Source organism: Neofelis nebulosa, chromosome 6, assembly GCF_028018385.1.
Source record: "Neofelis nebulosa isolate mNeoNeb1 chromosome 6, mNeoNeb1.pri, whole genome shotgun sequence".
Lineage (NCBI taxonomy): Eukaryota > Metazoa > Chordata > Mammalia > Carnivora > Felidae > Neofelis > Neofelis nebulosa.
In genome coordinates, this window is record NC_080787.1 from 154,086,616 (window position 1) to 154,100,905 (window position 14,290).

General features: G+C 61.0%; 1 protein-coding gene across 1 annotated transcript in view; it reads left to right on the top strand.

The window, feature by feature from the left end:
• The window catches only part of KIF25 (kinesin family member 25), a 47,377-nt gene that overhangs the window by 7,243 nt on the left and 25,844 nt on the right, over positions 1 to 14,290 (top strand). The window contains 5 exon segments of the mRNA XM_058736175.1: positions 1,048 to 1,113; positions 6,922 to 7,044; positions 9,159 to 9,297; positions 10,249 to 10,352; positions 13,211 to 13,299. Coding sequence (XP_058592158.1) covers positions 1,048 to 1,113; positions 6,922 to 7,044; positions 9,159 to 9,297; positions 10,249 to 10,352; positions 13,211 to 13,299 — 521 coding nt within the window.

Below are 14,290 nucleotides of genomic sequence, written 5' to 3' on the forward strand. Positions count from 1 at the left end.
CTGTGGGCTGTGAGTCACGGGGCATGGGGAGGGACCCCCCACAGAAGGGACCGCGGCACGTGAGCTGCCTTCCCGGACCCCTTGCTTTCCTGACCACCAAGGCCTCCAGCTGCTGGCTTTCCCAGCATTCAGTGTAAAAAGCTAGTATTTAAACTTCTCTGCCTGAAACCCTGCAGGCAAAACCCAGCCTCTTCCCTGCCATCCCTCCTCCCAGACCACACCCTCCCTGCCCCCCTCATCCTCCCCTCCCTGTCCCTCTGCCCCTTAACTTACCAAACTCATTCCCACCTGAGGGCCTTTGCTCAGACTTTCCCCTTGGCTCTGGGTTTCCTCGCTGGCCCTCCTCCCCCTCTCTGAACCCCCGTCACTGTTTTAGCTGTGACGGGGCTGCTTACCAGCCCCACCCACCCAGCCACACACTGGCCCTTACACACTAGGACGGGAGCCCCACGCCCGATGGGTGCACTGCTGTATCCATGGCACCCCTACATGTGCCTGGCATGTGACAGACTTCTAACAGATATCTCTTAAATAAATGAATTAGTAAAAGGAAAGAGGGGTGCCTGGCTGGCTCAGTGGGTAGAACGTGTGACTCTTGATCTCAGGGTCGTGAGTTCAAGTTCAAGCCCCACGTTGGGCATGGAGCCTACTGGGAAAAAAAAAAAAAATTGAAAGAGTAGCCGATTTTGGTGAGCAGAAGCCTTACAGAGGTGCCTTCCAGATCTGAATGTGCATATAGGTCACCTGAGCTCTTGTTAAATGTAGGTTCTGATGGATTTAGGGGGGGCTTTTCAGCAGTTTGAGGTATGATGTATGTGCCCTAATGCAGGATTCGGTGCCCCCAGCAAGCCCCTGGCTTCTGGGGACCACACTTGGAATGGGGGTCGCAGACATGGGGTGCGGGGCCCCCACTCCAGCCGACCTCCCCCCACAGTGCTTCACTGAGGCAGGCGCTGGCTTCCTTCCCCAGAGTGTTCTCAGGATGGAAGTGCGTACTGATGAGTATCATTGAAACTGATAATGTCCTGTTTTGGCCCTCGGTTTTAGGCCAAAGAAGAGTGGATAGTTGATCTGGAAACAGAAAATGCAGTTCTCCACCTGAGGCTGGCACAGGTAACACACGCCCGCGTCCGCCGCGCCGGGGGCTCAGGGCCGCCGTCCCGGCCTTCCCTCCCGTTGGCTGAGCTGGTGGGACTGTCTCCCCCATGACCACACGAGGTTCCACTCCCGTCTCTCCCCGCGCTCTCGAGCATGTAGCGAGGAGCAAGTTCATGGTGCGTGTGATTTTCCAAGCAGCTTCGCTGAGGTGCGACTTACGGGCGGTAACTTCACCCGGTTTGCGTGTGCAGCTGTGTTCAGTAAAGAGCGGTTGCCCAGCACCGTGACGCCGTGCGCCCCGAAGCCCGCGGTGCCGCTTGACCCCATCGCCCATCCTGCCACCTCCTGGACCGGCCCTGCCGTCCTGGGATAGACTCAGCCCAGACTGCGTACCTCACCGAAAGGAAGAACCGTCCCTCAAAGATGCCTCTGCCCGCTTTTCCTGCTGGTTTGCTCCTAGTAGGGAAGGAGAACAATGGCGAGCGTTCGGGGGTCTCTGTCCACACTGTTCTCGCCCAGTGCACCGCTGCAGCCTTTGGGAGACCCTGGTGGGCCCCGTGTGCCATCCCTGTCCTTGTAGGAGGAGAAGACCCGTGAGGAGAAGCGGGGACGTTTGCAGACGCTGACTGTGAGGACTGGGGTGACACAGCCAGGCCCCCCCGGGTGGCCGCAGGAGAGGTGGGAGGACCATGCCCCAGAGCCTCTGCCGGAATGTGGCCGTGCTCCCCGGGATTCTGGCCTCCGGGACCCAGAGAGGACGTGTTTCTGTTGTCTTCAGTCTCCCGGTTGGCGGCGATCTGTCACAGAGGCAAGTTTAGAAAAACTAACGCACTTGCGAGGTCCTCATCTGTGAATTCCGACCCCTTCAGAATTCTCCCCGGAGGCTCAGGCAGAATCAGGTCTCCGGGCTCTTGACACTCCTTGAACAACCCTGTCAAGTTTCCCTGGACAAAAATGGGTCTCACTAAATTGTGCCTTCATTTACGGCTGCTCCTGCTGCCTCTCGAATGAAGGACTGATTTATTTGTTCACGCACCAGCCACGCCTGTGCGCGTGAACGGTCACGGCAGCGAGCAGCCTGTCTGAGCCTGCGCCCCGAGGAGCCACGTCTCCCCTGCGTCCCACCATGGCCCCCCGGGTCCAGGGACGTGCCCGCACAAGGCGGGTGAGGCCAGTATCCGCGGGCAACGCCCGTGCCCTCTTCTGCTGCAGGAGCCCCTGTAGCCGCAGCGGCTGGAGCTCTAGAGGAACTTCCAGCCCCGAGTGGAGGCCGCGAAGCCGGAGCACGGAGCAGGTGGGGTCGCGGAGGTTCACCAGCTTTTGTTGGCGAGGGTCGCCGCAAAGCACTGAAGGATTCTCCAAGCACCGTTTGGGTGAAATTAACTTTTTTTTTTTTTTTTTTTTTTTTTTTTTTTTTACATTGACGATCGTTGGGCACAGAATGTCAGTTACATAAACCTGACGACTTTTTTTGGCATTTGTGTGCTTAAGTCCCTCTTCGTCATTTTTGATGATGATGAAACAGAAAATCTTCATTTCTGTGGCCCCCACGTCCCGCTGGCTCACCTGCAGGTGACGGGGTGACTGGGATGACAGCGGGCAGCGTGGGTCCGTGTGGTGAGTCGGGTGCACACGGGACCCTGCCGGGAACCGTCTTCTGTTGGATTGCCAAGTCCCTGTGCAGACAGTGGCTGCTCACGGCTCCTGTTTTCGGCGTCTCCCTCGCCCCACGTGAGTCGGATCCCATCCCTCGTGCGGGGTGCTTGTGCTTCTCCCACGTTACCCCCCAGTCTCCCTGGAGGCTCGCGGCTTCCACCTGTTTCTCCAAAACCAGACCAGCCCCGGAAGCCGGTCAGCCCGCCTCCCAGTACCAAGTGCTCAGTGACTCTACGTCGTGCTCCTCTGGATCACCGTGGTGCTCACCGTCAGTGCCAGGGAGGGACTTTAGAACACAGGCTTCGGTATTGACTGTGCGTCACTTTTCTTCCGGAGGATCTGAGCCTTCTGCGTCTAGGGCCTTTACTTTGCTTCGGTTTCAAGGGATGGAAGCAGGTAGCCCCCAGAGCCTCTGCTCTCCCAGCTGTCTGCAGTCTCTGCCCACGTGCGCCCTGCACCCGTCGCATTTAATGCAGCATCCGCTGCGGGCACCTGTTCTCCGACGTCTTCATAATCCCGCTGACGCTGACGGACGGGCTCCCTGAGCTTCCCTGCTTTGCAGATTCTCTGCCTCACTTGTTCACACTTCTGAATGTTTCCCGTCCACAGGTAACGGACTCTCCAGCCTAAGCAGTGGCCCTTCCCGGCCGCCACCTCTGTGGCCGCTCCCCGTCGCACACGTCGCTAGGGCGTCCGGGCTGCTCCTGGGGAAGGAGACGGACGTGCTTGGTGCAGGGTCACGAGCGTCCCAGCCTAAAGCTTGGGCGGAAAGAACACACTCATGCTCGCAGTTTGGAGTCGAGGGAAGACGCCGGCTTCGACAACACACAGTGCAGGCCCAGAGTGGCGCTGTGACGGCACGGACCCACGACGACGCGCAGAGGTCCCTCCCCAGAGGTACACACAGACCGCATCTCCGGCATTCACGAAAGGACGGGATGGAATGACCTTGAAAGTTGACAGAACTCTCGTTCCCCTCCGCTTCCGCACGGATATTTTTGACAGAACGTTTCCTTGCTTCGCAGGTAGTGGGTGGAACCCGATCCGCAGCTCCCTGAGGCCCCACTGAGCGAACGGGCCAAGTTAAAACCACCATCTGGTTTATTCTACTTCCTTTCTGTCACCAGAGGCGGAATCAGTGCCTCAATAACTATTTGCTGAGAGCAGTGCCTTGAACGTGCACGTCGTGTTTCTCTGGAGCTCATCTCTGTGAGGGAAGGACACCGAGGCAAAGTTTGACGGGCACGGCGTTCAGAACCGGGGATCTGCAGGGCGGGCTCCCCGCCGGGGCCCAGAGACTGCCAGCCTCTGCCCAGCTGACGGCAAGGTTGCCCGTATGATGTGCTGTAGAAGCATCGTTAGAACAGTCACACGCCAGCAGAGGTGTGTTTGGCAACAGAGAAAGATCTCAGTAGAAGTTCAAGCGAAGACAGTCGTTGGAAGATCAATCAGCCAGAACCAGGAGGACCCAACACCGCTGTTCATTGTGCGTTTCGCTCAGGGATTGCGTTTTGCTGGATACGGCAGGAAGAGAGGACGGGGGGAAGGGCTGTCCAGGGCCAGGTGCTGGTGGCATCCACAGGTATGCCTGTGGTCCCGCTGTCCTCCTCTGCCAGCACCCACCGTCCGTGTCCTGGACAAAGGGGGCTGTGTGCTGCCGAGAGCAGCCGGTGTCTCCTGCTTCCGCGGTGGCTGCTGGGGCTCCAGCTGTCCCAGCCAAGGTCAGACGCTGGGAAGGAGGAGTCAGGCAGACGAGGGAACACACCCAACACGTCCGCCACGTCTGTCCGTCCGTCTGTCTGTAAGTCGTTGCTCAGAAATCCTACCCAGTGACTTGTGCTGGGTCACATGGACATCCTACCTGCCAGAGACCCAGGGAAACGTTGCTTTCGGTGGGACATTGGTAAATGGGGGTGTAATCGTACAGGAGGGGGCACTGAATGGCAGCAGGCCACCGGCGGCCTCCGCCGGGCTAGCAGCCGACCGTTCGCACGGAAAGCTGAGCAACACTGGACTCTGTTTCTCCTTCGGGGATAGTTCGGTGCCCGGACCCGTCCCTGCGGAAGTTCGGGCAGAGCTGGTTTCAGGGCCGTCCCCGGCAGCTTCTCGTGTTGGGGTCCTGCTAATTGTGGCCGTGACAACGGACTCCTGTTTCCCTCCTGGGTCTGGTTCTCCCTTAGAAACCGTAGACATTCTGCGAGCCTGAGCCTGTGTGGTGACGGACCCACACGAGGCGTGTTTTGTCCCTGCGTGTGTGCACACACCGAGTCACTAGGCTGTGCACTGAGGCCGGTGCACGGTGATGCAGCAGCTGTAGCTCAGGGACGGCCGATTCCCTCCCGGGGAGCCCTCCCTGAAGCTCAGCCTGGAGCGGACGCCCCCCCGGGAGCGACCCGTCCCAGCGGGTGGCTGCATCTCCGCTGGGCCCCCTGCTCCTCTCGGTGGCCCCGGCCAGGTCCCATCTGAACCCGCAGGCCCAGGCGCCTCTGGCCCACAGCCGGCTGGCTCTCCGTCCCCGCCCCGCCCCGCCCCCCGGGCCTGGTCTCCTGGCTGTCCTGCCAGCAGCGATCTTAGGACCTCTCCTCACTCGCCACCCACATTTGCAGACCTTGCTCCGGGATTCCAGCCCCCCTCTTGCACGCACCCGGGTCTCTGGCTCCGGGGGCCTGTCGAGTCCGCCACCTTTGGGCCCCACGCTCCGTGCATCGCGCCGTGGGCCTTCCCGTGGGCACTGCGCTGCCGGAGGCTGGTCTGCAAACAGGAATGTGAGTTACCACCCAGTGCGGTCTCTGCCGGGGTCTCCGTGCTGCCCTGCAATCTGAACCCCCAGTCAGCGGAAAAGCTGTCCCCACGTGCCCGCTGTCCCAGCACTCGCAGAGGATCTCCTGGTGCCCGGCAGGTGCACCCGCCCCCTGCCCCCTGCCCCCTGCCCCCTGCACACAGCGGCTTCCCCTGCTCTGCCCGCAGGGGCGCCTGGCTCAGCACACCCTCCGCGCAGGGTGGGGCCCCACCCTCCTGACCCCTGGGCCCCCTGACCCTGGATGCTCGATGATGCTCGGCGGTGCAGGTCCTCGGGGGCGCCATCGCATGCCTGGCCAGTCGTGGCACAGGCCTCCTCGAAGCAGCTGGTGCTCCCGCTAGTTCCTCCTCTGGCAGACAGTGTCCCGCCCGCTCTCTGCGCCGTCCCCGTCCCCAGTCTAGGACAGATGCCCCCGAGCCCCGCATCCACCCCACAGGCCCCCTGGGCCTCCTCCTCGCTGCGGGGACCTGCGTCGGTGACCCGCGTGTCCTGCTTCCTCCCCTGTGCTCCCCCCAAACAGAGCAGCGAGCTCCTGGAACGAAGGGACCCTTATCCCTGCGTCCCGCGGCTTCCGAGCTGTGCATCTTCGGGTTTGCACACGGGACAAATGTACCCGTTATGTAGGTGATGCAGTTCTGCGCATTCTCGCCGGCCTGGCCGTCCATTTTCTGCGTCTGGGAGGCCTGGCTGAGGCCCTGGGGGGCAGGCCGCCCACAGTGTCTCCTGGCTGCAGGGACTCGGTGGGACGCAGAAGCACTCCAGCAGGTGCCGTGGGAGACGCAGCAAACTCCCGATCGTGTCACCTCCGGCTCAGGCCCCAGTGCCGCTCCTCCCCAGCCACCCTGCCCCGGCCACAACCACGGGGCACGCCCTGTCTTGTCCCCCGCCCCCCGCGTCATCTCCCAGCCGAGCCAGGCTGTCCCCGACTGTGTCCCCGGCTGTGTCCCCGAGTGGGTCCTGACTCATCCTCTCTGTCCCCCGTGATGGTCCCCTCACTCTGTCCTGCTCCACGGAGCTCCCAGCTCCTTCTACACAAGTATCTGTCGGGAAAATCTGAAGGACCCGCCCAGACGGTGACCCTGTCCCTGACCCGTCCCCCTCGCCGTTCTCTCCGTCGCTGCGTCGCCGGACCGCCTGGGCCTGTGCCTGCCGCACGCTCACGCCCTCAGCTCGGCCGCCCTGTGCCCGGTCCCCACGCGGTCCACCCGCGCGGCCGCTCGGGGTGGGTTCCCTCTGCGGCAAGGGCGGTGCCCCTGCTAGCGCGTGGGGCGCGGCCGGCAAGCCGTGAGCGTCCTCCCCTCGGAGAAAACGCATCCACTCCAGCGTGCTGAGACGCCGAATCCCTTTTTGTGTTTTCCACACACCAGTACCAAGGAGCGGCTGGACAGAGTGGAAGTGCGTCTGCAGGGCTGTGCTCCCTGTGCGGCCCGCGGGCCCGGCTGCCGAGAAGCCCCCACGCGGCCCTGCTCCGGCTCCTCCCGGTGATTCAGGTAGGAGCCCCCACCCCACGGCCGCGTTCGCTTGTGTTCTGGTGAAACTGTGGATGTTATGCCGGTCCAAATAGGTCCACTTTTCTCCTTTTGTTCCTGTTCATTTATTGGGGGGAGGGGCACAGGGAGGGGAGAGAATCTTAAGCAGGCTCTACCCTCAGTGCGGCGCCCGAGGCCGGGCCCGATCCCACTGATGACGGAATCTAAGGCAAGAGAAATGTGGCTGAAATGCAATCTCCTTACGGCTCGCAGCCCGCTGACACGTGAAGCACGCGAAGCGTGACCGTCCTCAAGGAACTCACACTGCCTTGGTGCTCACGTTTCGTTAAAGGCCAACAGTAACCTTATCTGCACAGCAGCCAGCCCCTCACAGTTCTGGAAGCCACCTTCAACCCCTATGTCCCCTTCCCCCTCGCACCACAAACTAGGAAGTATGTCATCAGTCACTCCTCATGACCCCAGTGCCAGTCTGCCTGCCCACGGGTCCCGTCCCCGTGCCATAATAAAATCACCTTTTTGCACCAAAAACGTCTCACGCCTTCTTTCTTAGCCATTCGCTCATGAAACCCGCTTCAGATCTCATCGTCATGACCCTGGGGACCGTGACCTGAGCCAAAATCAAGAGTCATGCACTCGGCCAACTGAGCCACCCAGGTGCCCCGAAAATAGATCTGCTCAAGAAGCCGTCTTTTCACGAAGCAAAGCTTCTCAGTTAGGAGATGCAGATTTTCCGTTACAGCCTGCTGATCTGGCCTTCGCGAGGTTGCAGAAGCGTCACTGCGTTCATAACCTGCTGTGAGGGTCTTCGTCTGGGGGTCCCGCCCTCCACCCCACTACCTGCTGGGTAGAGCGAGGACTTCCGCACCCAAAGGCGCCCGGACTGGGGTCCTGAGCAGAGACAGGAGGAAGAACACCGTGTGGCCGTGAGACGGGCCGTGAGAACTGCTGTTGGCCGCTCTGTATGCCAGAGTCAGAGTCGTCCTCCTGTTTATTTTAACGTCAAAGGGTAGAGAAGTGCTTTGTCCAGGTCAGGCTAAACAGGGCGAGTGTCGCTGCCATCCCGTGGACGCAGCCCCTGTGGAACGGCCGGGGCGTCTGGGAAGAGAAGTGGGAACCACGGCCCTGGAGGCAGCACGCTGGCACCTGCCCAGGGTGAGAGTGTGGGGGTGTATTTTTATACCATCGTCCGGTTGGGAGTATTGTTCACCTTTTGTTATAAACAGTGTGACCTGGGTGAAAGAAGGAAAAAAAAAAAAAAGATCATTATTACAACAACAAGAATGCCATCTGCAAACACGATTAGTCTGCCCTTAGAGGTTTCTTTTTCCGGCCCATGCACGGCGTCAATGCCTGCAGAACAGATTTATATAAATTAATTCTTTGCGCTCTCATCGCTGAGTGAAACGGACCCATCTTTGACTATCGTGCGTAACTCTACCTGCGTTCCATGTAATAAAATACCGTAATTCAATTTAGCGTTGACATTTTAGCAGAACGTTTCCCAAACGTATGGGAACACTCTCCACGTTACAGAAAAGGAAGGTTTAACGGAACAAACGACTCTATCTCGGGTCAGCTACGATCTCGCGATTCCTTCCGTAGGAGATGTTAAGCTGCAGGACGTCCGCACCTTCCTTCTCTGGGCCAAACAGCCTTCCAGTCGCATCAGAAGGGAAGAGCCCCTGACGTGGGGGATGCTGTTTATCAGTTGCATTGTCCTCAGACTTCTCTGAAGGCTCTCGCACCTGCACCCGGACGGACGTGTGTCCCCTAAGCACGGGGTCACCACGGCGCTCAACATGGGCCCAGGACAATGTGGCTCCAAGCAGGCGGTCTGGATAATACATCAGAGCCCTGCAGCTGTGTGTGGAGGGCGACGTGGGACCGGGGCCCGGCCATCCTCACAAGCAAGTACCCAGCGGACAAAACCTGTCCTTCATCTAACTTTTGAGAACTTGAGCTTTAAGTAGATTTAGTTCATAACAAATCGGCACGTGACTGTCTTCGCCAGGCAGCTGTGTTCTTATTTTATAGCCACTTGGGAAATTATTATATATAGCGCTATGTGATTAATAATATTCACTACTTCAGTGCTGTATATTTTTGCTCTATAGGCACTGAAGCAAGACGTAAAGGCACTGCATGCCTCTTTTCTGGAAGTTTTCAGGAATTTCTGGGACCACCTGCAGACAGGTCTTTCTGAAGTGGCCGAGGGGGTCCAGAGGGCACAGCTCCAACACCAGGCTCTGCTGTGTAAGCCATGGCCCCACCTGCCGGGGGTTCAAGTTTCCCTCTCCTTTGACTACGCGCCTGCCTGGGCACAGGGGCAAGAGCCAACACCCAGGCGGTCGTTGGCGTGCGTGGGGGCTGCGGTCCTTGGCCGCGCTCCCTCCTCAGGGAGTCCCCGTTTCCTCTGGTGACTCGAAGAGGCTTTCTGGACCTCGATGCCGTCCCTGAGCTGGCACCGTGTCCCTGCTGCACGTCCTGTGCCGGAGGCTCCTAGAGTGTGTGTGAGGCTCCGTTCGATCCGCTCAGCCCTTTCCTGACATCTGGGAAGCCCACAGCGCTGGGCCGCTATCGGGTCAGGACGGGATGTGCTCAAACTACCCAACAGGCAGCTCATGGAGGGAGGTGCTTTGGCCCCGTGGCACTGTGTGAATTAAGGCGTACTAGGTTTCTGTTAGGCTGACAGGTATTTTAGTTTATTAGAGAGAGAGGGAGAGAGAGAGCGAGCGAGCAAGCAAGGGAGGGGCAGAGAGAGTGAGACACAGAATCCCAAGCAGGCTCCAAGCTCCAGCCTGTCAGCACAGAGGCCGACTCCGGGGCTCGAACTCACAAACTGCGAGATCATGATCTGAGCCAAAACCAAGAGCGGGTGCCCAACTGACTTAGCCCCCCAAGGTGCCCCCAGATATTTTAGTTCAAATCACTGAGTACCTAAGGGTCCCGTGCCTCTTCGGTGCATTCGGTTCAGGGCCTCTCCTGAAGGGTCTCAGGTGAGGTGACTCAGCCCACACAGGTGGTCCTACATGTCACGCGCTCCAGCAAAGGGGACAGTGCTGTTATTTTATGGAAAATAGTGTCTCTCGGCTTTGAAAACGTGAGGTGTTTTATGGAAAACCGGAAGGGAGAAGAGGGAGACAGGATGTAGTGCAGGCCGCCCTCCCGGAAACCTGCGGACACGCGGGTAAACCACTGTTGCAGCTTGGCGGTCCAAGGCGGGACATCTGGAGCGATGCCTGCAGGAAGCAGACTCGAGGTACCAGCTAGAGAAGCAGAGGAGGAAGGTGCTTCACAACCGTTTGGTGGTGAGTGCGGTCCGGGTTCCCAGGAGGGTGGCGGCACAGGGGACCTGGGCAGGGACCCCAGTGAAAGGCCAGGGGTGGGAGGGGCACCGGGGCATGTTGGGGGTGGGGGCAGAGGTCCGCACGGGGGACTCCAGGCACACAGGGGGGACACTGGGACCCATGGGGGGGTGGAGGGCAACACGGGGGGGCACTGGGGCACATGGGGGGGCAGAGGGCCGCACAGGGGGGACACTGGGACACATGGGGGGGTGGAGGTCAACACGGGGGGGCACCGGGGCACATGGGGGGGCGGAGGTCCACACAGGGAGGACACTGGGACACATGGGAGGGTGGAGGTCAACACGGGGGGGCACCGGGGCACATGGGGGGGCGGAGGGCCGCACAGGGGGGACACTGGGACACATGGGGGGGTGGAGGTCAACACGGGGGGGCACCGGGGCACATGGGGGGGCGGAGGTCCACACAGGGAGGACACTGGGACACATGGGGGGGTGGAGGTCAACACGGGGGGGCACCGGGGCACATGGGGGGGCGGAGGGCCGCACAGGGGGGACACTGGGACACATGGGGGGGTGGAGGTCAACACGGGGGGGCACTGGGGCACATGGGGGGGCGGAGGTCCACACAGGGAGGACACTGGGACACATGGGGGGGTGGAGGGCAACACGGGGGGGCACCGGGGCACATGGGGGGGCGGAGGTCCACACAGGGAGGACACTGGGACACATGGGGGGGTGGAGGTCAACACGGGGGGGCACCGGGGCACATGGGGGGGCGGAGGGCCGCACAGGGGGGACACTGGGACACATGGGGGGGTGGAGGTCAACACAGGGGGGGCCACCGGGGCACGTGGGGGGTGGAGGTCAACACGGGGGAGCACTGGGGCACATGGGGGGGTGGAAGTCAACACGGGGGGGGCACCGGGGCACATGGGGGGGTGGAGGGCTGCACGGGGGGGGGGGCACCGGGGCACGTGGGGGGTGGAAGTCAACACAGGGGGGGCACCGGGGCACGTGGGGGGGTGGAAGTCAACACAGGGGGGGCACCGGGGCACGTGGGGGGGTGGAGGGCCGCACAGGGGGGGCACCGGGGCACATGGGGGGGTGGAGGGCCGCACAGGGGGGACACTGGGACACATGGGGGGGTGGAGGTCAACACAGGGGGGGGCACCGGGGCACGTGGGGGGGTGGAAGTCAATACAGGGGGGGCACCGGGGCACATGGGGGGGTGGAGGGCCGCACAGGGGGGGCACCGGGGCACATGGGGGGGCGGAGGGCCGCACAGGGGGGACACTGGGACACATGGGGGGTGGAGGTCAACACGGGGGGGGCACCGGGGCACGTGGGGGGTGGAGGTCAACATGGGGGAACACCGGGGCACATGGGGGGGTGGAAGTCAACACGGGAGGGGCACCAGGGCACATGGGGGGGTGGAGGGCCGCACGGGGGGGGGGCACCGGGGCACGTGGGGGGTGGAAGTCAACACAGGGGGGGCACCAGGGCACATGGGGGGGTGGAGGGCCACACGGGGGGGGGGCACCGGGGCACGTGGGGGGTGGAAGTCAACACAGGGAGGGCACCAGGGCACATGGGGGGGTGGAGGGCCACACGGGGGGGGCACCGGGGCACATGGGGGGGGGGCGGAGGGCCGCGCAGGGGGCACCGGACCTAGGACTCTCAGAGCGCTGCCTTCCTCGCGAGCCCCGGCCCCAGCTCTTCCTCCCCCATCCGCAGGGCGCAAAGCATGGCCCCCTCACGTTCGTCCGCGGGCTGAGCTCTGCGGCCCAAAGAGTGTGCACACTCAGGTGTTCGTTTCTGCACGCCGTGAGGCCAGAGCTGATGGTTTGGTGGGTGAACTTCCGTGAGGTTCGGTGGTGTGGTTGAACCCCGGCCCGGCTCACAGTCCCGTGGACCAGCAGCCCCAGGACCCGGTGGTTCCTGGGAAGATTCTCTCCCGTCCCCGGGCTCCCTCCACGGCCAGACCCGCCTGGGAGTAATTCTCCCTGTGCCTGAGCCACTCCTTGGGCCGAGCTCTACGCCGTGACACCGGGGCGCATGCACGCTTCCCGCCGACCCGCACTTTCCAAGCATCTTGGTGCCTTTTGGTCCCCGGTCTGGACAGCAGTGTCGCCCTGCTGCAGAGACCAAGGGAGAGGTGCACGAGGGCCCCGGGAGTGAGTGGAGAAGGATGGCTTCTGGAGGACACGGTGGCGGACTTTGAGTTTCTGACGCTGTCGTGTGGAGGAAGAATAGACATCTTCGTTATGGTCCCGTCGCTGTGAAAGGACCAGGGGGCAAAGGACGTGCACACAGTGCCAGAGAGCGGGGTGCAGCGTGGAGCCAGGGGCACCCGGACGTGGTAGACCCGCGCCGTCGGGGTGTCTGGGCACAGCCTGGCCGAGGCGAGCCGGGCCGTGCAGACGTGCTCCCTTCTTCCACGTGGGGGCACGTGGAGCGGTTGTCCCACATCGTTGCCCTTTGTCTCTGAAGTACCACATCGTGCCACGATTTGGGTGAACACTTGGCGGGGTCTGGAAAAGTACCAGGTTTCAGAAACTTCTCCCAAAATGCCTCAGAAATTTGACGCGGGTCCCCATCGAGAGGTGGTTTCTGGACACTCGTCACCACACGATGATGGTTTGCCAAGTGAACACGCTTCAGTGTGGATGTTTAAAAAGCCTAAAATAACACTGACTGCTCAGTGCCACTCCGTGGGGACTTGATCAGAAGCCAAGGTGTGGGTGGGGAACGCGACGCTCACGTCCCGGGGAAGCGGTCGTCAGGCCGCGTTCTCTGAGGAAATAGTCCGTCTTCTCAGCCTTGGCCCTGAGCTCACAGGGACAAACTCTATTGTCATAGGAGCTGAAAGGGAATATCAGGGTTCACTGCCGGATCCGCCCTTTGTTGCCTTTTGATGAGGAATCCGAGGATCCAGCTTCACAGAACAGGTAATTTGCTTTTGCATCGTGTGTGTGTGTGTGTGTGTGTGTGTGTGTGTGTGTGTGTGTGTGTTTTAAGGAACACAATAGAAAATGCAGCGATTGCCCACGCCTCCCATCTTCCTACCCTTGGCCCCAAAGCAGGATGTGTCTGTCCCTGGGGTGGGGGGTGGGTGGGGAGCTGCCTTGCTCATCATGATGCAGCGGGACCACCGACGCGGCCAGCCTTCTTTCGGTGCCCGGCAGGGCCAGGCTCTCACTGGTCCTCTCTCTGTATGGGGAGCACCCTCCCGTATTTACCCCAGAGGCCCCTCAGGGGCGCAGAAACGTAACTAGTACTGACTCAGCTTGTGTTTGTGACCTACGCTTTTTTTTTCTTTTTTTTTAAATTTTTTAAATGTTTGTTTATTTTTGAGAGAGAGAGAGAGAGAGAGAGAGAGAGACAGAGTGTGAGTGGGGAAGGGGCAGAGAGAGAGGGAGACACAGAATCCAAAGCAGGCTCCGGGCTCTGAGCCATCAGCACAGAGCCCAAGGCGGGGCTAGAACCTATGAACTCTGAGACCATGACCTGAGACAAAGTCGGAGGCTCAACCGACTGAACCACCCAGGCGCCCCTTGCGACCTAGAGTTTTGACGGTATTAACGAATAACGGAATTATGTGGAATCATTTTGGTTGGCTGTTTGCTTGAAAACCCTACTAAGTATGACTTTCCCTTCTTCCCACGAGGAAACAACCCCCGTGGGAATTTCTCCCCCTTGTAGCCAGATGGATTCCACATTCTAGGCCCTCCATCGGGGACGCCGCCTCACACTGTCCCCTGCTTGCGTTAGGTCAGTCCCGTCAGCAGGTCCGCAGCGAACAGGCACTGCCTTCTGCCCTGTGAGGTGGCTCGTGTCAGGGTCCTGCCCTCGTCTGCCCAAGCCTTGCTCTGCTGTAAGGGCCTCACTCGGGCCACACTGACGTTTGCATCATACGCTCTAGCACTTGGCTTGGGAAGG